Raw genomic sequence first — 25,402 nt, forward strand, 5'->3', positions numbered from 1 at the left:
CAGTAAAGCCAGTGGGAAGGGGGCATCCAGGTGGGTGTGAGGGGGACTAAGGAGAGGAAGGCGGGCAGGACTTTATCCCGACAGTGGGAAGTCGGGGGAGGACTGCATGTATCCCGAGGACCAACTTAATCAGATTTACATTTTAGAAATACTGCTTAAGGTTATAGTGCAGAAGATGGATTTGGAGGGGGCAATAGGCTCCTTTAATTTTCCGTGGGTGAACAATGAGGACTTTGGGGTAGGAGAGAGGTTAGAGAGAATCTGGTAGAAGGAGGAGCGGGTGGGAGTCAGCAGAAAGGAGCAGCGCAAAATGACTTCCACGAACTCGGCCTTCCTGGCCACGCGCCATCCAGCCCCCATCCAGCCCCCCAGCCTCACCTGAAGCCACCTCTGCCTCCTTCCCAGCCCTCCTGCCCACTGGCCCTTTCGTTTCTTAAACATTTTTCTTTCCACCACAGAGCCTTTGCACAAGCTCTTCCCTCTGCCCAGAATGTCCCGCAGCCCCACTTTGCCTGATTAACGCTTCACAATCCTTCTGTTCTCAAGTCTTTCCAATCACAATTAGGACACTGGTGTGTTACCTTCCCAGGACTAGTCGTGTATCAATATGTGTCTCTCCCACCAGCAGCAAGCGTGGCAGGCCCTGTGTGTTTCCACACTGTTGCAGCCCCAGTGATAAGCTTGGGGCCTGCACTCGATGTCAGCTAAGGGAAGCAATAAAAATACCTAGGTTTCTGACTTGGGCAACTGGGTGGAAGCGCGTAGGAGGAAAATCAGATTTAAAGAAGGAAGGGAATGAGTTCAGTCTGGGGTTGGCTTATACACCTGGCACTTGGGAAAGAGATGTGGATGTTGGAGTGGCCAGGTGGCAGTGGAAGTGATGGATATGGAGAGAAAAGTGCCAGGAGAGAAGGAGGAGAGAAAGAAGAAAGGACATAGGAGAGAACTCAGAAAACACAGGTATCTTAAAGAGTCTGGTGAAGAAAGAGAAACCGATTTAAAATTTTTAAGAAACACTCACAAAGGAGTGAGCAACATAAGCCAGAGGAGCAGGACTTCCAGGTGACAGAAACGATGACACCACCAGTCACGGCCCCTGCTAACAGCTACTGAGCATGTACCATGTGCCAGGCCTGTTCTGGTGCTTCAAGTAAATCAGCTCACAGCCACACGCATCCCCATTTTACAGAGGCAGATAACGTCAGGATAACGTCTTGGCCCCAGAAGGGCCAAGAAGGCTGGAGACTCAGAAGACAGCACTGGGCTTGGCAATTAGCAGGTCACCTGAGTGAGCAGGGAATCCACAACCTCGAGTAGGATGACGCAAGGCTACAGGAAGCTGGGATGCTTTGGGGAATGAGGAAGTGGTGATGGGGCTGACAGACCATTCCTTCCAGCATGGCTGTGGAAGGGGAAAGAGTCAGCTGGTGGGCAGATGGGACTGCAGATGGGACTGCAGAGTCCAGGGAGGCTGCGTGGGGACAGTCCTTTAACAGAACAGATCTTGAGCAGGCTCTTAGGCTAAAGGGAAGGAGGCGGGAGGGAGGGGAGTTTGAGAGGCAGGAGTAGGAGAGATTGGAGTTCATGGAGCAAGATGCCTGACCCCAAAACAAAGCTGCTGACCCAAGTCCCAGTCCTTCAAATGACTTCATCCTAGGGACGAGAGATTTCTAAGATTTATTTTGGTTGAAGTGCATCTGGGTCAGACGGCTACATTGTGATGAAAAGAAACGCCTTGGAAATCCTGCTTTGACTGGTTTGGAAGAGAAGGAAAATGTAGCACTGTCTCACCTTCTAGATGTATTTCATCACATCTCCCTGCCACTCTGAACACTTGTGAGCCAGCTTCGTAGACGTGTGACCTGTACACTCAGACAGGGTCCTGGGTTCGGGAGGGTCCCACACCTAGTTAACGCCTTGCTCCTGCCATCCTGAAATTTTTAATACTATGAAACAAAGGGGCCCTCATTTGCATTTTGCACTGGGCCCTATACATTATGCATCTGGCCTTGGAAACCATTTGGGGCAGGGGGTGGAGATCTGGGACTAAGTTATTCCAAACAGCCACCTTGACCGTGTAAGAGCTGCCACAGGGAATGCAGGACCCAGCCAGCTCTAGTCGAGGGCAAAATTTCCCTCTGAGGTAACTAGGAAGCCTGGCCAGAGGGGTTAGCCACTCAGCAGTGGTCATTTTAGTGCCATCAACAGCTCTGGCCCTTCTTCTGGGTCGACCCTCCCTTCAGAGAGGCAGGCTCTGTATTGATGCGTGGGTAGGCTAGATCCAAACTGCCTGGGTTCAAATCCCAGCTCCGTTGCTGACTGACTGTGACCGTGGGTGAGTAGCTAAATCTCTCTGTGCCTCAGCATCCTCTCTGGAAAACGAGGATGATCATGACAGCACACCTACTGCACAGCTGTAAGGCTATGTGAGAGAATACATAGAAGCGGTGCTGGGAAAACTGGACAGGGACCTGTAAAAGTATGAGATTAGAGCACTCCCTGACACCACGCACAAAAATAAAGTCAAAAGGGATTAGAGACCTGAATGTAAGGCCAGACACTATCAAACTCTTCGAGGAAAACATAGGCACAACACTCTATGACATAAATCACAGCAAGATCCTTTATGACCCACCTCCTAGAGAAATGGAAGTAAAGACAAGAATAAACACATGGGACCTAATGAAACTTCAAAGCTTCTGCACAGCAGAGGAAACCATAAACAAGACCAAAAGACAACCCTCAGAATGGGAGAAAATATTTGCAAATGAAGCAACTGACAAAGGACTAATCTCCAAAATTTACAAGCAGCTCATGCAGCTCAATATCAAAAAAACAAACAACCCAATCCAAAAATGGGCAGAAGACCTAAATAGACATCTCTCCAAAGAAGATATACAGATTGCCAACAAACACACGAAAGAATGCTCAACGTCAATAATCATTAGAGAAATGCAAATCAAAACTACAATGAGATATCATCTCACACCGGTCAAAATGGCCAGCATCAAAAAATCTACAAACAATAAATGCTGGAGAGGGTGTGGAGACAAGGGAACCCTCTTGCACTGTTGGTGGGAATGTAAATTGATACAGCCACTATGGAGAACAGTATGGAGGTTCCTTAAAAAACTACAAATAGAACTACCATATGACCCAGCAATCCCACTATTGGGCATATGCCCTGAGCAAACCATAATTCAAAAAGAGTCATGTACCAATATGTTCACTGCAGCTCTATTTACAATAGCCAGGACATGGAAGCAACCTAAGTGTCCATCAATAGATGAATGGATAAAGAAGATGTGGCACATATATACAATGGAATATTACTTGTCCATAAAAAGAAACGAAACTGAGTTATTTGTAGTGAGGTGGATGGACATAGAGTCTGTCATACAGAGTGAAGTAAGTCAGAAAGAGAAAAACAAATGCCGTATGCTAACACATATATATGGAATCTAAGAAAAAAAAAAAAGGTCATGAAGAACCTAGGGGTAAGATGGGAATAAAGACACAGACCTACTAGAGAATGGACTTGAGGATATGGGGAGGGGGAAGGGTAAGCTGTGACAAAGTGAGAGAGTGTCATGGACATATATACACTACCAAATGTAAAATAGATAGCTAGTGGGAAGCAGCCGCATAGCACAGGGAGATCAGCTCCATGCTTTGTGACCACCTAGAGGCATGGGATAGGGAGGGTGGGAGGGAGGGAGATGCAAGAGGGAGGAGATATGGGGATATATGTATACATATAGCTGATTCACTTTGTTATAAAGCAGAAACTAACACACCATTGTAAAGCAGTTATACTCCAATAAACATGTTAAAAAAAAAAAAAAGAGAATACATTGAACATAGTGCAGGGCTCACAGTAAGCCTCAGCCACTTCAGGGGCTATTGTCAACACTGTGGATCCGCAAAGGGAATAAACCCTAAAGGGAAGTGGGTGGGGAGGACTAGTACTTTCTCCTCTGATGTCTGGGGTGATGGAGTTGCAAGGAAAAGAATGTTGGGAAAGATACATTCTGAAAATAAAGTATTAGAACCATCTGCTATCCCTTTATCATGTCAGCAATCTCACTCCCCACTCTTGTGCAGAATCAGACTGAGCCCCAAGACAGCTGAAGCATTCAGAGAGGGCTGCGCCCCCATCCTCCCACTCCAGTCTCCTTCCCCAGGGCAAGCTCCTTGGCGTCATGCGCCCCTGAAGCCATCACCCCTGGGACCAGGCACAGGCCTGTGCACAACATCAGGTCCTTCTTTTCACCTTGGCAGCACGCACCTGGATTGTGTGTTCCAGGCGCCATGCACGTGGAGAGGAACGGCTGTGACAATGAGGAAGGTCCAGCTTGCCTTCCCCTCTCTCCTTCCCCCTGGGGCAGATCCATCTGTCAAGCTGCAGAATTAGTGTTTGCCCACTTCCCAATCCAGAGCTGCATTCGCCAGGCAGGACCTCCTGTCTGGAGTTATGAATACCTTCAGTGCCACCCCAGAATATTTACAACACGCTTCTGCCACCCCACTCCAGCCCTATACCACTCACTCCTTATGAGGATGGGGGAGGAAGCGGAGAAGGGGGAGGAGGGAGGAACAATCAGGGGCAGTTTGTGTGAACAAAGCCGGCTGCAGCAGACAGCAGAATCCTTCCTGCCAGGGAGAAGCGGCTGCCTTCCCCACTGATAACTTAATGACTCTGGCACATTTTCATCAGCCCAACTTGGAGCACGCAGTGGGTATCTGAGCCAGTGGTTTCCGAGAGCCTGAAAGCAGCGACAGAAAGCAATTACAGGATGAGCGTCCAAGAGACAAAGCCTGGACCTTGGGAGTCACCGGGCCACATCTTTTTCCCAGCTCTGCCCTGTGGCACTTACACACAGCCCTGAGGACACCACTTCCCTTTCTCTGCAGCTTGACTTCCTCTTCTGTAAAATCGACCCAGCAGTGCCTGTCACCTGCCAATGCCTCCAAGGCATCATACTTACAGACTATCAGGCAGGCACACATTCTTACACTGAATCTCACAACAGCTCAGGAGGTAGGGATTATCATCCCATTTTACAGAGAAGGAAACTGAGTCTGGGGGGCATTGAAACAATTCACTAAATGGCAGAGTCGGGATGTGAACTCAGGCCTGTCTGACTTTGAAGCACACAGAATCAAAGACGTGCTAGTCATTCTCCATTCACCACCCCTCCCAGAGCCTGGAGCTGACCTTGATGGCCTCTTGCCCTCTGCTTCCGGTGGAGTTTGGCCATCGGGAGGCACTGGCAGGAGAACGGAGGGTGACAAGAGAGGCGGTGGGGATCTGTGCCCTGCCCACCCCACTCGGGCTACCCTCCCTCCCAGATCCAGCTACCCCTGGGAGCCAATGTCCTCCTTGCTCCTTGGAACTCAGGATGGGGAGGGCTCCCCCTCTCCCTTGTTGCTACCTTTATCCTGCCCACACCTCCACAATCACTCTGACATGAAATTCTCTGCCATTCAGCCCATCTAAGGTTGAAATTTATGTCCTGCTGGAGCCAAGACAAATACAAACAAGGGCCATTTTGACAGGAGAATCATAGCCTACCAGACCGGTTCAGATGTTTGGGGACCTCCACACCTTCCTGAAAACCCTCGGTCTTCTATCTGCAGAACCATCAAGGCGGGTGGAGGACTGTCTATACCAATCCCCCGGGTGGGAGGAAGCCTCAAGTGAGAAAAGCCCTGATGTGAATGAGCTTGGGACAAAACCCAGGGAACACTGCAAAAAGCCACTAGCTCAGACTTGTGTACTCAGGGTGGGGTGTTAATCCCTACGACTATGTTAAATGCCTAGGCTTTTTCAAGAGCCAATGATGGCTCCACAAAGCTCAAGTGACAAAAGTGGTGGCTTCACAAATGGCCCAGGTCCTGCAACATTTAGGCACCAAGAAGCTCCTCTTGGACAAGCACAGGTGGGCTTCCCTCCCCACCCCTTCTCAAGCCAGAGGCCAGCAGCGCGGGTGGCCTTCTGCAGACCTGGCGTCTGGCCCTGGCTCTGATACTAACCCACCGTACATCCTTAGACAAATCCCACAGCTCTCTGGACTTGGTTTCCCTATTTGTAAAATATGGCAGTTGCATCAGACCATCTCTAAGCCTTTCCATTCTAACACTGCACAACGCTTTGTTTCTCTGGGTCCTCTGAGGACTGTGTGCCTCCTGAAGCAATTATCCCCTCAACTGTGACAGAAAAATGATTCCCAACCACAGGATCCACCCAGGGGCTGCCTACACCCTTCTCCCCACCCCACCAAGCCAGGTCGGCAGATGCTCTTCTGTGGCTTCATGTCTTCTTCCAGGCCACCCCTGATGCTTATTTTAAGCTGAATTCTTCTGGACAGAAACACAGGGGCTGGAGTAGGGGTGGGGTGTAATATCCTGATTTTTCAAAGCCACATTCCTCGGGGCCTGGCACTGACCCATATATTAGGAGTGAGCCCAGAGCCAGGGTCTATCAAATGCCAGTGATCCACAAATCTTGTGTCTTCATCAGGGGAGGGCATTCTGCGTATTTTAGGAATTTACTGTATGTGAACGTGGCTACATGTTTTTTTTAAAAAAAAAAAAAAAAACAGGAAGAACAGAGATAGGCAACAAGGTTTCATTTCAAAATACTCTATAACCTGATTCTGGATCCCCCGCAGAGAAATGCAGAAACTTCCAAAACCAAAGCATTAAATGTGTTAGCAGAACTCTTTCCTGCTCTGTTGAGAAGCAGGGTAACATGATTCTGGTGAACTCTGGGGTCAGTTGTCCTACGTCAGCTAATTGGCTGTGTGACCTTGGGCAAGTTGCTTAATCTCTCCAAACCTCAGTTTCCTTGTCTGTAAAATGGGGATAAGAATAGTTTTATACCTCATGTGGGTATTGTGAGAACTGAATGAGTCTATCCTTGTAAAGTACTTAGCACATTGCCTGGCACGCAACAAATGTTCAACAAACAGTAGCTATTTCTGATCATTCAGTTCACCCTCAGAATGCTTCCCTGGTCTCTGACAACGCCAGCAGCCAGAGCACAAAACACCACTGGGGACTCAAGTGTGAAATAAGTACCCCTTCTTGAATTAGTAGAAAAAAAAATATTTACTGAGCATATTTATGAACCAGGCAGTGAACTAATTATTTTTACACACGGTCTCATTTCACCCTCTTGAAAACCCTCTAAGGTCAATCTTATTGTCCTCACTTGACAGAAAAAGAAACTGAGGCTCAGAGAGGTTTTTGTGATTTGTCCTCGGTCGTGGCTAGGGAGTGTTGTAGCAAAGACTCAAATCCTGGGCTTCTGATTCAAGAGCCATCTTCTTCGGGCCACCATCCCTTATAGAGATGGTGTCTTTGATTCCTTATTCTAGTGAAATCATACATTAGCATGTCCTTAATTCATTTCAAGAGTCAAATATCATTTTTTTAATCTTCATGGAAAATAATTTAAATAAAAAATATTACTGTCAACATTTCTGGAGAAGATAAACAGAGAAAGGCAAAAAAATCAGGTGCAATACCATAAAGTATGGTAGCCTCCAAACATTTGGGAGTCTGGCCAGTGTGCTCTCTTTGGGGATCTCTGGGTGAATATCTGACATAAATGCTCCTTCAGATGCTTGATTTGTGAGTCCTGACCTACCAAGTGCGTCTCAATGACCCTTACCTGAAGCAGGCCCCCATCTACCTGCCACATCGGTATAAGATCCTCACGAACTTTGGGGAAACAAATGTATACTAGCATATTTTAGACATTTCTGCCTGGATGTCCTGCCATTTCCACAAACCCATATGTCAAAGCTTCATCACTTCCCCAAATTACCTCCTCCTCCTCTAGAATATTCCAGTTAAGCCTCCCTCATGTCTCCATTACTCAAGCTCAAGACTTTAAGAGTCACTGTTGCCACCTCCCTCTCTCTTGTACCCCACATCCTGTCTGTCCTCTGCCAGGTTCTGTGGATTTTTCTTTCATAAAGTCTTGCTTGTTTGTCCCATCCATTTTGTTCCTGCTGTCACCACTGTCCAGACTTCATGTCTTCTCCTTCCTGACTGGAAAAGGCTCCTCTTAGCCACAGGCTTCAGGCTCTCTCCCCTGAACACCTAATCCTCATGATTAACCATTCCAGAGATGTCTCCAGGATCATCCATGATTCACCATTGACTCTGCGGGCCAAACTCTAAGCAGCTCAGTCTAATGTTCCCAGCATCCTTATCCAGCTCTGTGCCCCTCCATCTCCCTACCCAAACACTCTGCTTCAGCCACGCTGGTCTATCTTCTGTCCTGGTGTGTGCATCCCACATTCAACATTTTGGGAGCAGCCACTGTGCTGGGTCTGGGATGCAAGTTGAATATGACACGGTCTCTGCCCTCAGAAGGCTCACAGTCCAGCTTGAAGAATGGACAAATAGACAAACTGTTATCATACTATGTGAGAGGTAGCCTATGCAGAGTTATGTACAAGGTAAGGTAGATTCCAGGAAGAGATGAGTGACTGGTGGGGGGATAGGGAGATTGCAGGGGAGAGAGAGAGAGAGATTGCTAACTGGGATCAAGTCCTGGCCCTGCCACTTGTTCACTGGGTGACCTCAGGAAAGTTAATTAACCCCTTTTCTCCGCAGAATCCTTATCTGTAGGATGGGGATGATCATGGCTTCTATCTCCTGGTATTTTTCAAGGATTAAAGAATTAATATAGATGAAACCTACCACTCCAGGCCCATACTATAAATCAACAAACTTTTGCCATTACTATTATTACCTCCGGCTGATTCCCACATACCCCTCCTTCCCTGGAGACCTCCGTCAATTCGATACACCCTCACTGAGGACCTGCTTGGCATCCTAGGGAAGCACCCCCTGACATACCAGTCCCCAGCCCCAGACCACTCCCTCCCCTGGATTCCTGCAGTGCTCACTGCCTACTCAGTGAAAACTGCTTGTGGTATCTCCTCCTGGGATATCAGCCTATGTTGCCAACTACATTGGTGACAGAGGAAATAAGGGAAAGGCAAAGGTGGATGAAACAGTCATTAAGCACATACCATGCGCAAACATTTTAATATATATTATCACACGTAGCTTTCCTAATCGTGTACATCCCCACTCCACATCTCAGGACAATGGACACTCCCAGCAGCAAGACAATGTTCTGGAAAAATTCTGGATAACAAGCTAACAAGGGGCAGGGCCACAATCTGACCTCAGGCTTCTCACTCCAAAGTCAGCGCACCTTCTTTGTGCAGCTCTTGCTAACCCACTTCCCTGACCCCCCACCAGGACTTGAAATAAGAGAAATCAAAGGCTGTGCACCAGGCACTTTGACCTCACAGTTCTGCTCCTAGGAAATAATAAAAGCATTATGCAAAGATATAGCTGCAGTATTGTTTTTAATAGTGAACAAATTTTAAACTGTCTAAACATCCAACAAGTAGAACAATGATTGAGCAAACTGGGGCATGGCCATATCATGGAACACCATATAGCCTTAAAATGTTGTCATAAAAATGTCCTTATTGACATGGAAGGATGGCCCTCATGGGTTGTTGAGTGGGGGGGATGGGTTAAAGTGGTAGGTATCACTTATTGGGGGAAGGGTATAGTAGACAGAGACAGCGAGAACCCTAAAATAGGATACAACAAAACAAAATGGAAATTACCTCCGAAGAGTAAGATTATGGGTGATTTTTATTTTTCCCTTTATGCTTATCTGTAATTTCTGATTTTTCTGCAATGAACGTATACTGTTTCTGAGTGGATAAGAAAGTAATTCAAGAGGGTGTGCACATAAGTATAAAACAAATTTATGATTACCAAAGGGGAAGGGGGCAGGGATAAATTAGGAGTATGGGATTAACAGATACACACTAGCACATATAAAATAGATAAACAACAAGGATTTACTGTATGGCATAGGAAACTATATTCACTATCTTGTAATAACCTACGATGGAAAACAATAGAAAAAAAGAACAATATATATATAACTGAGTCACTTTGCTGTACATCTGAAACTAACACAATACTGTAAATTAACTATCCTTCAATTAAGTAAATAAATAAAAGAGGGTGTGAGTTACAGCCCAGAAAAGGCAAACCTAGGTTTGGTGGTCAATGGGCAAGGTTCTTGAGAGAGCTAGAGGGTATGAGGGCACGAATGAGAAATTTCAGCCTCTCCCCAGCCCTGTCTCCTACCAGCCCTGCTGGGGCAACCTGCAACCTGTGTCCATGAAGCGAGGACATTTAAATATTTAAACAGACCCAGCTTTGCAGGAACAAATGCACTCAGTCTCCAGGGATCAATCCCATGCCACAGGCCCTGCTCCACAAATCAAGTTTCTGGGGCACAGAGCATTTCCCACCCCTCCCCCGCCGTACCCCACGCAAGAACCTGCAAGATAATAGCGGCAACAACTGAGGGATGAGGCCGGCTTCCCTTCAGCGGCAAGGGCAGCCAGCCTGAAGGCCGCGTTATTGGCTTTTACCACTGCAGCTCGAAGCTAAAAGCACGTGAGCCTTAGAGAATGGGGGACCTTAATGCCCTCAAAATTTTTTTTAATAAGACTGCAGTAGTCATCTGATTCTTCCTGGGCACTCAGGTATGGGGGAAACCGGAGTGATTTTTAAGGAGGTTGAGGTCAAGCAGAGTTTCTAGAACGCCTTGGGAGCAACTGTGCCTGCCCCATGCGCCAATCCAGGCTGCTCTCGGCCCCGCGGGGTGGTCTCCTGATATCCCACGGCCCAGCATCCTGTCTCTCGGGAAAAGAGCCTCATTGTTAAGCTGAGAAGAAAGGAGCCCATGGCGTGGGGGAGACGGCTGATTGAGGAGGTCTAGAGACTCAAGAAAGGAGCTCCCCATCATGGACAAATGAGGAAAGTGGTGCCAGAGCCACTGAGGGGTGGAACCAAGACTACACCTCCAGACCCTGCTTCTTGCCCCATACATTCTCCCTGGGGTATATACCACCCAGAAGAGCAGGGAGGGACGCAGACCCTATTCTGACACTGCCCCAACTGGACAGAGTTACACCCCACCAGATTTCTAGAAGGGAGGAAACACTGTGAAGTCACAGGCCGCACGATCGAAAATACACGTCTGTGGGATGAGGGTGGCAGAGGACAAAGTTCTTGCTGATACAGAGGCTGAGTTGAGAGGGATCACTCCTGATGTGGGAATACCTGACATGACTCAGAGGTGAGTCAAGTTCCCAGGAGGGCTTCCATCATGTCTCTTTGTCTTTTGTCACTAAGCTACCCTAATGACCCAGTTAGGGGTGGGAGGCAGAGTGATTTTAATAGATTTAAATTTAAAAGGCTCAAAATTATGTAAACTATTCCACTCCACTTCAGCTATAATTACTGCCTGACTCCAGCTTACCAACCTGACACCTGGAAGCCGCCTGTCAACAGTAGCCAGGGCTTCACCTTATAAATAAAAAATAAAAATAATGAGCAAGCGCTCATTCTTTCACAGTTAAAGCATGTTTTTCCTCAGCTCTTAGGACAGCCAAACTCCATACTGGTTTGGAGGAGGGCACATTTAGCCAGAGGTTTGTACAGAGATGTGCTGGGGTGTATCAGCTCTGGAGTTGGAGAAATGAGGATTCATATCCCTGCTTTAGCATTAACCAGCTGTGTGATCTCGGACAAGTCCCCTCACCCCTCTGAGCCTGTTTCTTCTCCGTAAAGTGAGGTCAATTGTCCCTGCCTCTCAAGGTTAGTGTGGGGATTTACAGAAATAATGTACATAAAATGCTTAGTTAGCGCAGCGCTCTGCACACATAAGCACCCATTATCAGGGGTTATCACCGTAATCAGAAAAAGCTGGGAGCAAAAGACAAGTGTTGGCAAGGGTGTGGGGAAGTTGGAGCCCTCAGTGCGCTGCTGGTGGGAATGCTAAATGATGCAGCCGCTATGGAGAGCAGTATGGAGGCTCCTCAAAGAATTAAATATAGAACTACCATCTGATCCAGCAATCCCACATCTGGGTATTTATCCAAAAGAGTTGAAATCACGATCTCAAAGAGATATTAACACTCCTATGTTCACAGTAGCGTTATTCCCTCTAGCCAAGACGTGGAAACAATCTAAATGCCCATCAATGAATGAATGGATAAAGAAAATGTGGTATACACATACAGCGGAATATTAGTCATCCTTTAAAAGGAATATTGCATTATTCAATACGCAGTCACACGGATGAACCTCAAGAGCATTATGCTAAGTGAAATAAGCCAGTCCTAGAAAGACAAATACTTCATGAGTCCACCTATATGAGTTATCTAAAGTAGACAAATTCAAAGCATCAAAGACTGGAATGGTGGTTGCCAGGGGCTGGTGGGGAGGGAGTGATAGGAAATTGCTAACCAACCAGCATAAAGTTGCCATCAAGCAAGATGAGCAAGCTCTAGAGATCTCCTGTACAACAATGTACCCCTACTGAACAACATATATTGTGCACTTAAATATTTAAGAGAGTAGGTCTCAGGTTAAGTGTTCTTTCTACAATGTAATTAAATTTAATTTTTTTAAAAGAAAAAATTGGGAAAGGAAAAAAAAAAACCTTCACAAATCACTTCCATTGTGCCCCGCAGAAGGGCAAATGGGTGCTTTGTTCCTCCCTAAATGGCTGAAGCTTAGAGACAAAATGTTCTCCCTCTCCCTGAGCATCACCCCATCACCACCATCTTCTTTCCTATGATGCTCCTTGAACAAAGAAAATAGAAAAGCGAGTCTCTCATCAGGAGTCTGCCCCAGTGATGCTAACAGAAAATCCAGGGCTGGGAACAGTTAGGAAGAGAAACTCTTGAAATTATTTTCAAAATATCTCAGTAGCCCAAACCCAAGGATTTCTTTCATACGTCTATCCCCAGTTATCATCTCACCTATAAAAGGGAGTTAAATACATTATTGGGATTTAAAGCCATTAAGTAAACTAAAGTCAAGTGCTGGGTTGCTGAATTTTATTTCGGACTACTGAGTTTTATATCAATGTTGAAAGAACAGGAAAGGAAAGATTCTAAAGAGACCAACTAAAACAGCAATGCAAGCTGGTGGCACTCTGCCTGGAGAATTCCTGGAGATTCCAGAACTTCCAGATGCAAAAAACAGGGAATAATAAAAGGGCTGATCAGTCAGAGGCCAGAAGCCTTCGAATTTGAATGTGGTAGACCAGTCATTCTCAAAAATCAGTATTCATAATTATCACCTGAGAAGCTCTCAAAAATGCAGATTCCTAAGCCTGCTCCCAGGAGCTCTGGTGTGAGGCCCAAGAATCCACATTTTAATAAACATCTTGGTTATCTCTGCACAGGTAATCCAGGTCCACACTTTGACCGGCACCAACAGCCTTTCCTACAAAGTCACATGTAGGTGCTTTGCTGTAGGGAATGAACACTTTCCCTTTGGCAAGAGGTTGAAAGGGAAGAAACAGAACTTTAATCCTGAAGCTGGGTAAACTTTCAGGATAATTAACAGAGATTGGTTACTTGCTGGAAAATGAAGTATTCATCTACACACACACATGGATTGGGTAAAAAATAAATTATGTTCAGATGATTTTAATATTTCTCTGAGATGGAATAAATTCAAGGGCTGAGTGAAAGGTAACAAGCAAACTATCTATCACCTGAAGTTGTCTGCTAAGATAATATTTCAACCACCCATCTTGAAACGGAAGCTTGGACAGAGAACAGAGCAGGACAACTATATAGGAATATACACCAGGAATGGTTAAATACAATCACATCTGAAAAATAGCTACAACTACTCCACGGAAACCTGGAAAGAGGTGGTGGGGTCCAAGGTGGCCTAATATTTTCATAAATAACTCGAAAGATGGAGTGGGGATTATGCAAATCAATCCATAGACAATACAAAAATGGCAGGGATTGTGAATCTGTGGTGAATGAAATTTAACTACTGGGCAATGTCTTTAAATTTGCCTTTATTGAATCTTGCTTATTGAAGTCACATATTATTGTATCTCTTTATGGAGACTCAATAGGGCCAAATGCAGAGTGATTTATGGAAGCAGGAATAATCAAATGTAGAAGTAGAAAAGAGCACACACCTGGAGAGGCATTGGCCCGGGGGCCAGGAACTGGGTGGGAAGTGTTTGAGATGGTGCACAGTGCAATGGGGTGGTCAATTACTTCTATTCTCTACAGATGTGGGTGGTGTTAAAAGCCGATGTGTAAAATAAACAAGGAAATGTGTCTGTTACTTTTTGAACCACTTGGCCTGGGTGCTACTTCCAATGAAAGTGCTGAGCTTAAATTAAACCTGAAAGAGAATTCAGAGCTGGCCCTCACAGAAATTATGGGATGCGTCCCCAGGTAAACCAAGAATACAAGGGGATGTTAAGAGGGCCTCCAGCATAGACGAAATCCTGAAGGTGCCTATTTGTTGGGAAAAGATGCACAAAAGCTAAGCGGGCCTGTAGGAGAGAAAAATTTCAGCTTGTATTAAGGAAAAAACAATCATTCAAAGCACAGTTGGAATCATGGAAGAAAGGGCAGCTTATGGTAACACCATCCCTGGGGACATTCAAGGAGTTGACGAGACACCTCTCTACTTAGGATGCATTAGAGATTATTAAAAGCATTCCTTGCTCAGCTGGGGGCGGGTGGTGGGAGGTGGGCCTTGTGACCTCTCCAAAGGTCATTCGTATCCCAAAGGATCACATGTCTGAAGGGCACCAGATAAAAATAAAGTCTATTAATCACTGAGCTGCCACACAATTTCCTAAGAGAGCCAGGATAGAGACAGGCGTTCCACGATGGACCTTGTCCCGCCGAGGGAGGAAAAAGCAGGCAGCGCCTGTGCAGGCAGAGCCAAGACATCAGCCCCTGAGACTTCCAGAAAGCTGCCACCAGGCCTGCAATCAGGCCTCCCAAGCTCCACAGGGTAAACAGGAGGAGGAAGAGAGCCCGTGGGGAGGGGAACAGGAAACAGCAGATGGCACCGAGAGCCCTAAACAAAGCCGCAGGAGCTCAGGGGCGAGGGGGTGAGCCAGGCCAGACAGGGACACCCACAAGGGCGCTTCATGGATTTAATACTAAGGAGGCAAAGGCAGGGAAGACAGGAACTGAGGGGAGGGTGGAGAAGGGAGCACGGGTGTGTCTGGGATTACTTCCGGCTGAGAACCCAATGGAAGCTGGAGAGAGAGCGTGAAAGGTAATCCCACTGTCTGCGGTAGCAGAAAATCTCCTAAGAAAATACAGCTTTTTGAAAGAGGAATGGAGTGGCAATGCCCCAGTTCCAAAGCAGCTCTTGGCCTTCTTGATAGCTGGGCTGCTCTGGCCAGACACAGCTAGAAAGCCTGCCCCCTGGGGGTCTGAAGGACCCTTCCCAGCCCAGAATCAGTCTCCAGAGGGCTAGCATGCTTGGGCTTTTATACATCAGAACAAAACTGAACCCCAGCCAGGAAGCAAGACCCAGGCGGAAGCAGGCACCTCCTGGTATGGCCGAGAGACACCAGACCCACGCCCTGCTCCCTCCTCATCCTGAACCGGCCTCGGCTTGGGATGGAGATGTTACCTGCAGGAGTCGTCTCAGGAATGTCATCTGCACAGTGTATTAAGCAGCCAAGTGGGGGTCATGGAGTTTGAGTTCTTCTAGCAAAATGTTCTCCAACCAGCTGTCACCCCACCGGGCACAGAACAACTTTTTGAAATCAAAAGAGGCCAGTGAAGAGGGAGGAAAAGGGCACCACCCCCGATATACTCCCTGTGCCCCATCGTCCCCTGGGTCTCTCCCACTTTCACAGAGACTGCAGACACTGGCAAGACGGGCAGGACGCCCGAGGAACCACTGTGCCCGGGGCCCTGCCTCCGCGGTCCCGCTGCCATCCTCACTGCAGCCCCTTCTCGCCCACGGCGGAGCTCTGTTTCCTCAGAGAGGAGAAGGTGGGAAGGGAAAATGGTCAGGGAGAGAGGTTTCGAGGGCTGCCCTTGCCATGGAGCGAGCAGATGGCACCCGATATGGTGAGAAGGTAACTAGGGAAAGGATTTTTTTTTTTTTTTTTTTTTTTTTTTTTGGCTGCACCACACGGCATGTGGGATCTTAGTTCCCCGACCAGGGATTGAACCCAGGCCCCCTGCCATGGAAGCGTGGAGTCTTAACCACTGGACCACCAGGGAAGTCCCTAAGGCAAGGCTTTTAAATTCACCCCCCAGGGGCTTCCCTGGTGGCGCAGTGGTCGAGAGTCCGCCTGCCGATGCAAGGGATGCGGGTTCGTGCCCCGGTCCGGGAAGATCCCACATGCCGCAGAGCGGCTGGGCCCGTGAGCCATGGCCACTGAGCCTGCGCGTCCGGAGCCTTTGCTCCGCGGCGGGAGAGGCCACAGCGGCGGGAGAGGCCACAGCGGTGAGAGGCCCGCGTACCGCAAAAAAAAAAAAAAAAAAAATCCACCCCCCAGTGCTCTGATAGGTGAGAAAGACAAAGGCTCTCTCAAGCTGACAGCAATCCCTCGGAAAGCTGCAGGTCTCTGGAGGTCCACCCGCTGCCACCGCCCCCGCTGCTCGGCCCCTCGGCCCCTCCCCAGCTCTGTCTGCAGACCCTAAGCCGGGCAGTTGCTTGTCCAAAGATGTTTCAGAAGCAAGCAAGAGAAGCTGGAGATGGATCGAGGGCCATTTATTAAACTAAGTCATGGTCAGAGAAAGATTCATAACCTGCCCCACCTAGGACAGGAGAGCGAGAAGGAGAAAGAAAGTTAAAGGGGAACAAATGAAAAGCCACAGGAGCCAAGTACCTTTGTCGGAGGATTTTGAGTTATGCTTTTGTTTGAATTCTCTGAAACAGAGAAAGGAATAGAGGATGAACCTTAAGGAGACAGAGAGTGAAAGAGAGAGCCGGAGGAAAGCCACGAAGGAGGGCGCTGCAGGGAAAGGAGCGCGGGGCGGGGAGGCCTCCGGGCTTGCTTCTGCTTCCTGCAAGCAACACCAGGGCCTGGAGCAGCAACCAGAGGAGGTCAGGGGGTGACTGCGGTGAGGCCCGAGAGCAGGAGCCAGCGAGCCTGAGGCTGGGGCGGCACAGGAAGCGTGGGGCGGGGGCAGGAAGGCGGCGTCTGCCATACTCACTGTCACAGACGTAAGGTTTGTCGTGGTCTTCCTGAGAGGCGGCGTCGTGCCTCCTTCTGCCACCTGTAGAGCCGCGGGCCTGGGGAGACACGGGAATATGGGGATGCTTGTCATGCTGACGGTCACTACGGTTCCTGAGCACGTTTTCTGTGAGGCCCTGAATGCTTCACCCATATCTCCTCATTCAACTTTTTCCTATAGCTTTTTTTTTTTTTTTTTTTTTTTTTTTGCGGTACGCGGGCCTCTCACCGCTGTGGCCTCTCCTGCCGCGGAGCACAGGCTCCGGACGCGCAGGCCCAGCGGCCATGGCTCACGGGCCCAGCCGCTCTGCGGCACGTGGGATCCTCCCAGACCGGGGCACGAACCCGTGTCCCCTGCATTGGCAGGCGGACTCCCAACCACTGTGCCACCAGGGAAACCCCTCATTCAACTTTATACTACATTTGTAGTCTCTCATATACCAACCCCATTTTACAGGCCAGGAAACTGAGGCCCAGAGACGCTAGGTAACTTGCCCAAATCACTCAGCTACTCACCCGTATCACTTCATTAAATCCTCACAACTCCAAGAAGCAGGTGCTACTATTATCTCCATTTTACAGATTTAGGAGACTGAGGCAACAGAGGGGTTAAGTAGCTTCCCCAAGGTCACTTGCTCACTAAGTGCAGAGCCAGGAGGCAAACTCAGGACAGTCTGACTGCAAAGCCTTGAGCAGTCAGAATTCCCATCCTCTACTGTTGCCCCTAGGATCTCTTCCTCCAACTCCTTAGCCTTCCAGCTTGGCTGACACCACATGTGGGTGCCAACCCAGCTCCCCTCAGCTGCCCAGACAATGGGCGAATTAGAGCAAGTAGCGTAACTGCAGCTATCACCCCAGACTCCTGTGTTCACACTCCCCTCCAGCTCAAGTCTCTCAAGAGGCCGTGGTGGCGCAGTGGTTAAGAATCCGCCTGCCAACGCGGGGGACACGGTTCGAGCACTGGTCCGGGAAGATCCCACATGCCTCGGAGCAGCTAAGCCTGTGCACCACAACTACTGAGCCTGTGCTCTAGAGCCCGTGAGCCACAACTACTGAGCTCCCGTGCCTAGAGCCCATGCTCCGCAATAAGAGAAGCCACCGCAGTGAGAAGCCCGCGCACCGCAACAAAGAGTAGCCCCTGCTCGCCGCAACTAGAGAAAGCCCACATGCAGCAACAAACACCCAACACAGCCAAAACTAAAATAAATAAATTTTAAAAAAAGATGAGATAGACCAGAAAATGCTTTAAAAAAAAAAAAAAAAAAAAAAAGAGGCAGCCAGGCCCAGCATCGGGGCGTGAGCTCCCCTCCCCGCTGCTCGGCATGGGGCAGGCTTCCGCTGAGGCCCCCCTGTGTGGTCTGCCTCGGGGCTCCAGCCAGTGGCAAGAGCCCTTGACACCTCACACTCTCCTGGGGCTGGACTCTTGAGACCCCCTCCCTGTGTGCATCTCCAGAGAGGCCAGCATCATCCGGGGTGAGGGTGGGATGGGCTCTACCTCCAAGGATAGACAAGAGCAGCCAGAGAGGGAGCTGGCGGCTGGGCAGCCCCAGGACAGTGGCTACAAGAACATGGCAAGGTTTATTTTTAGACCTTTGGAAGTCCCACACCGGTCACATGGGTAGCACCCTAGCCTCCTCCAGGTCATTCTCTGGTAATGAGTAGCAGTAAACTCCCAACCAAGGAAAGGGCCTGCTGGGGTCTTTGGGGACAGAGAAGAAGGTGCAGCAGATGAGAAATAAAACATGGCAACACCTGGTGTGCAGGGAAAATGGGGCAGTCCCAGGGGCCTGGTCTGGAAAAGTGACCCCCGGGGGGACTTCATGGTCAAAAGGCCTTGAGTTGCTCACACACACACACACACACACACACACACACACACAGAGTTTCCCTGGGGATGTCACAGTGGAAAGGTCTGTACCCCAGCCCTACGGGGCTCACACTGTCCCCAAACACACACCCTTCACAATCAACACCACCTGCCAAGCTACCAAGGCCACCACCTCCTCGGCTGTCTCTTTCCAAAACAAATTACAAAGTTCCACCTCCCTCCTTCCCTCCCCTCCAAGGCGCTTCCCCTCCTAGCCTCCCCGCCCCCCACCCCTGCACACGCACCAGCCCGCAGTCCCCTCCCCTCGCCCTCATTACTCAGAGTTGACCCCAAGAGGGAGCTGGGCGGCACTGGCAGTCACCCCGAGGCACTGACAGGCCTCCCCGCCTGCCCACGTTGAGGGTGGTCACCCTCAGCTGCCCGCGCCCCCCCACCACCCCCCCTTGGAGAAGCCGGGGACAGCTTGACGTGTGCCGCCCGCAGCCCTGTCACAGGCGCCTGGGAGCAGGTGAAAGCAAGTCAAGCAGAATGACAGAGGCAACAGCAGACTCAGGGAGGGGGTTCTGGAGACTAAAAATACCACCCAGGAGAAGAGGAGGAGAGCTGGAGCTGGGAGCAGCCAGCAGGAAGCGGGGGCCCTGCTGAGAGCCAGGGTTTAATCGCACTCTGCGGGGCTGCCGGCAGGGTGGCTGCTGCTCCCACTCTCTCCCTGCACCTCAGTTTCCCCAACTGCAAAATGGGGATCATGGCTATAGGGCATTGAGGGGACAGGCAAGGGACGCCTCCTGTGGCTGGAGCATGCTTCTAGTCTCCTGGAATGTTTCAGGCTTGGAAACTCGGAATCCTACTTGTCTTGATCAAATGTCACCTCCTCAGAGAAGCCCTCCTGACCAATGCATGTTCACTCATCCCCTCCATCGGTCTCTTACCCCTACCCTGCACATAGCATTGTCTGACGTTATATTATATGTGTGTTGGTGTACTTGTTGGTTTTCCATCTCCCCAACGTAAGGGTGGAAAACGTCTATTTGGGTGACCATTATACTTGGAACCTGGCACAGGGCCAGTCACCTAAGCAGCACTTAATAAATGTTTGCTGCATAAATGAATCAATCCACCAGTCAACTGGTCAGTGAGTTAATCATCTTTGGTTCTTCGTCTTCATTCTCTGTATCCAAGTGCTATTGTGTCTTCCTTCAAAAGCCATCTTAGGCTTTGCATCTCCCTTCTGTTCCACATCTTAATCCAGGAGCTCATCAATTAACCCCTGAACTGCACAAAGAACCCGCCAGCTGGGGTTCTACCTCTGCGTTGCCCTACCCAACCCATCCTGCATGAGTCTCAGACCAACTAGACAAAAGGAGTGAAGGATGGGAGCCCATGGTCATCCATTCATTCACTGCCATCCAAAGCCCACTGACATATCCACTGACGACCTAGTGCCAGTCCTACCAGGATCACCTCATGCTGATGCTACGTCCAAGTCTTTGTTTTGATTGATCCCGGTCATGGATCAGCCTCTACTCTGCCCATCCACATCTGGTCCATGCTTTAGCCTTGCTAACATGCCACACCTCCAAGAATCTTCCTCTTGCCACACTTTAAAGCATCAGCTTTAAAGTCAGACAGACATAGGTTTAAACACTAGCATGTGTTTTTGGACAAGTTACTTCTCTAAGCGTTAGTTTTCTCAGCTGTAAAATGGGCACAGCAACATCTTTACTGCAGAGTTGTAGTGCTAAAAAGGGGGTGTGAAACCACAGGGGACAGAGCTAGGTCTACAGGAAGTACTCAGTAAATTATTTCCCCTCCTTGCCCAGTTGATTGCTCTTTCCTCTGAACTCTTATTGCATTTGGTAAGTGCACGGTCAGAAGCCTGCTGCTTTCTAATTGTATCATGACTATTAGCATTTTCTCCTCAATTTAATTCCAAGGTCCTTGAGGGCAAAGATGGCACTTCATACTTTATTATGAACCCGTGACTTTTAGCACTATGCTGGGCACACAGCATCCAAAGCTCTTTCACATATATTAGCTCAGTTAATTCCTACAATACCATCTGAGTTTAATCAAGTAATATTATTCCCACTTGGCACTTGATGAAACAGGTTCTGAGAGGGTTCATGATTTGCCCATAGTCACAGGGCCAGTAGAAGGCGGAGGCCCAGGTTTCCAGAATCTGTTACAGAAAACTTTGAAGCTGATGTCCAAAAGAAACCATCCTCCCTCTCTGAGAACTACTCACCCGACTCCACTCCTCCCCATTCCACCTCCCCATTCACACACTGGTGGGCCATGGCTGCCATGACTGCACCACACAGCCCTGCCCTACTGGCCACCGTTGATTGGCTGGCTCAGGAATAGACATGTGACCCAAGCTGGGCCAATCAGATTCTACCCCCAAGGTACTCTGAATTGGGAAACAGTGACTCTAGTTAGTACAGGTCACTTGGGAGACCCATAAATTCAGGAACTATGGGGCCACGTGCACAGAGAAGCAGGAGAGGCAATCCTGCAAGAGAAGAATAAAGGAAGGAGAAGTAGAGGCCAGAGCTGCCTGGGTTCCTTACTCTTTCCCAATCCTAAATCCCCGCCACCTTCTTGTCCTTCCTGAATCTTCAAAAATTGTTCAAATATGGGACAGTGGCTCAGCAGCTTTTCAAATACTTCCCACTTTTGCTCAAGCTGTTGAGTTTCCTACAACTAAAAGACTCTCAACTAGGACAGACTCAGTCCCGAGCAGAGAGCTAGCTGCTCTGTATCTGTTGTTCTCAAATAGTGGTCAAGGGATCCTTGGAGGTCCCTGGGACCCTTTCAGGGAGTCTCCAGTGTCAAAACTATATTTGTAAGAGTACTAAAATGTCATTTGAAAGTTTTCACTCTCATTCTCTCACAAGTGCACAGCGGAGTTTTCTAGAGGCTACACGACACAATGATGTCATCACTCTGTGTGCTCGTGTATTCTTAAATTTAACATTTTTCCTGTTTTGATTTCTAATATGGGAAGTATCACTAGTTATAACCCACCAGAACAATAGCTTTGGGGGCTCTCAGTAATCTGTAAGTAAAGAATCACTGAGACCAAAAAAAAATGGAGAACCACTGCTCTACCCTCTTGCCACTTAAAGTGAGGTGCTCGGACCAGCGGCACTGGCCTCACCTGGGATCTTGGTAACCAACAAGATATCAGTCCCCACCCACCAAACCTACTGCCTCAGAATTTGCACTTGAACAAGATCACCAGGGGCTTTATATGCACATTAAAGTTTGAAAGTACTGGACTACACCACAGTGCATCATAAACACTTACTGACTGATAATACTCACATGGATGACTCACAGGAATTTCATGAACTTTAAAGAGCTTTGATTTGTTGGGCTAAAGTTACCACAGATACAATTATTCATTGTTGGGTCTCAATTTCTCTCACCGCTCAGGGAATCTCCATTGTCAAGGTTCTGAGATTTGTTCCCTTTGCCTGCACACTCCTAATAATATCTAGCCTTTATTAAGCACTCAAAATTGGTTGTGTATTATTACCCCAATTTTAATGATGAAGAAACGGAGACCCAGCATACTTATTCAATTTGGTCAGGGTCACAGAGGTTACCTAAACCACCCAAAGTCTAGTAAGTGGTAGAGCTGGGATTTGAACTCACGGTTCAAACAAAGCAGAGACTGTTCTTGTCATTACTACCTTAGCCCTGACTTCCTCAATGAGCACACAGAGCACCTGGGAGTCCTGTTAAACTGCAGACTCTAATTCAGCCCACCTAGGGTGGAGTCTCGGGCGGGGGGGGGGGGTGTCTGCATTTCTAACAAGCTCCCAGGTGACACTGCTGCTGCGGCCCAAGGGCCGCATACTGAGATGTACAGCCTCAGACTTCCTCTCAGTCCCGACAACAGAAACGGAGTGACTGTCCTCCAGGAGCCAGTGGCAGCTTGAATACACCTTAAAGGGTAGCTTCACTGAGCCTGTGGGTTAAGCAGCTCCATACCTTATTCCAGCACAGGTAGGCTCACCTGTACTTTCCAGGTCCTTCCATGGCTCCCACCATGGATGTCTACAATGTCACTGCACAATGTAGAGCCATTTGACTGCCCCTTAGCCAGCCTTGGGTGGGCCCAGAGCTAGTCTAGGCCCCATCCAGGCCCCTCCCTGTGTTCAGGCCTTTTCTCAGCTCCCATAAATCTGAAATATGACTTTCTGTTCTTTTCCCATCCTTCAGTCATTCATTCAACAAAATGGTCAGTGGTCACATGCTAGGCACTGGGCCATATGTGACCCAGTAGAAAAAGCACAGACCTGTGTTCAAGTCCTAGCTTCTTCCTTGCTAGGTTGGATGTCCTTGAGCAAGTTCCTTAACCTCTGTAGGAGTAATAATACCCACATATGGGAATGAAAGAAGCAGTGCTGTCCAAGAGAAATATAATGGGGGTCACATGTCATTTAAAATTTTCCAGTAGCCACAGTTTTAAAAAAGAGTAAAAACAGAAACAGATGCAATTAATTTTAGTAATACATTTTATTTAATCCAATCTATCCAAAGTATTACCATTTCAATATGTAATCAATATAAAAATATTAATGAAGTGTTCACCATTCTTCTCCTACTATATCTTTGAAATATGGTGAATATTTTACACCTACACCACATTTCAATTTGAATTAGCAACATGTCAAGTGCTTGGTAGCCACCCACATGTGGCCAGTGGCTGCTGTAAAGGACAGTGCAGAAGTAGAGAATGCAGGATAAAGGACCTATCGTCACTATCAATATCGTGTTTATGATATCGCTATCGACCTATCGTGTTTATGGTGCACTGTGGTGTAGTCCAGTAACGTAGCTCTTATTGTGAAGAGCTCATCACACTGCCTGAGGTCTGGGAAGTATACAGTAAGTACAAATGGCTGTTGCTGCTGCTTCTGCTGGTGTTCTTACAGAGAAAACACCCAATTCGTATTTGCCAACTACAAGTGCAATGCCTAGATTTCAGCTGGGAGTGGAGAAGATGTAAAGACGACCATTCTCCATCATCTACTCGAGTAAGTTGGGTTTGGGCTGAGACAAGGGTTGGAAGTGGGCCTGGAGGTACACAGCAATTGGAGTTCACAAAAGGCCCAGAAACTCCACATTCTAAAGCCTCCTTTAACGATGGAATAAGATATCCATTATTGTGTAACCCCCAAAGAAGGCATGGGTCCAGGCAAGTTCAGCAGGGGCCACTAAGATGATTAGGTGAAAAGGTGATGGGGCACTCTCTAAGGAGAGATCTGGCTGACAACACGCAAATCCACTGATCAATTTTACCACCACTGAAAGCAGAACGAGTGGACAGCATACACCTCCAGTTGTGAAGCAATAAGAAGCACACATCACACCTAAGAAAGAGTCTAGCCCCACCAAAAAATAGTTACACACACGCACAAATATCCCGAATCTAATCAAGTCTCTCGTCAGACCACCAGTTTTCAGGAGATAAAGAGGATTGAGGGACACATTAAACACCACCCGTCTGCCGAATCTAGAACATGAGAAATTCCACCAGACCAACCACCCAAGTTCTTCAACAAATAAATGGCATGGAGAAAAAAAAATATATGTATGTGGTAGGGAGTAGCAAGGAAGAAGTATGTTATAGAATACAAGAGACCTAAGTTTCTAACAAACCAACTATGAAAAGGCATTTTTGAGAAAATCAGGGGGAAAAGATCAGGGACTGAATAGTAGATGTTAGAATAGTTATTTTTATTGGGTATGATCATGATACCTGTTAGAGATATACAGTGAGGTACGTACGGGTTAAATGACAAAATGTCTAGGGGCTTGCATTCAAATATTCCGCACACACACACACACCCCACAAACATACAAACCAACCAAAAGTGAGAGTAAAGAAAAGATTAAACAGGAGGGTCAAAACATTGATCATGGCTGAAGCTGAGTTGTGACTCTATAAGGTGTGCAGCATCAGAGGACCGCCCTGTCCAGACTGAGAAATTCCAGCTCCTGTCCAAGTCAGAGCATCTTAGCTCAGCATGGGCACTGCTAGGCCGCTTGCACCAGTCACCTAGGAACTTGCTTATAATACAGCTCTCCAGGCCCTACCCCAGACTTCCTAAATCAGACCTCCCGGGAGTAGGTCCTGCAAATTCGCATATCGATAGGCTCTCGTGGTGTTTCTGATGTGTACTCAGACACAAGAACCACGGGAATAGAGAGGCTTGCCATAATTATCACTGGACCCAAGCTCAGAGGGCATCCAGGACTAGCCCCTCGTCCACAGGAGGGGTAAGCATCCCGCCTAGAGCCTGAAGGAGCCAGACAGGCCTCAGAGAGTTAATTCTCCAGATGGAAAGCAGGTCCCGCTGCATCTGGCTATTGTCAGATACTCCTGCAGACCCCTGAAGGTAATCACAGAAAACCCCTTTGGGCTTGAACATGAGGGCTCTGGAGGACCA

At 48.2% G+C, this 25,402-nt stretch overlaps 1 protein-coding gene across 3 annotated transcripts in view; it reads right to left on the reverse strand.

Moving 5' to 3' along the window:
* The window catches only part of DPF3 (double PHD fingers 3), a gene marked incomplete at both ends in the record, with an annotated part of 259,119 nt that overhangs the window by 83,860 nt on the left and 149,857 nt on the right, over positions 1-25,402 (reverse strand). For all 3 annotated transcript variants that reach the window (XM_082618154.1, XM_082618156.1, XM_082618155.1), the window contains one exon: positions 17,091-17,169. In XM_082618154.1, the coding sequence (XP_082474280.1) occupies positions 17,091-17,169 (79 nt within the window). The remainder of the gene's footprint in view (positions 1-17,090; positions 17,170-25,402) is intronic.

This window comes from Mesoplodon mirus (assembly GCF_964341445.2).
Source record: "Mesoplodon mirus genome assembly, chromosome: 4".
Classification (NCBI taxonomy): Eukaryota; Metazoa; Chordata; class Mammalia; order Artiodactyla; family Ziphiidae; genus Mesoplodon; species Mesoplodon mirus.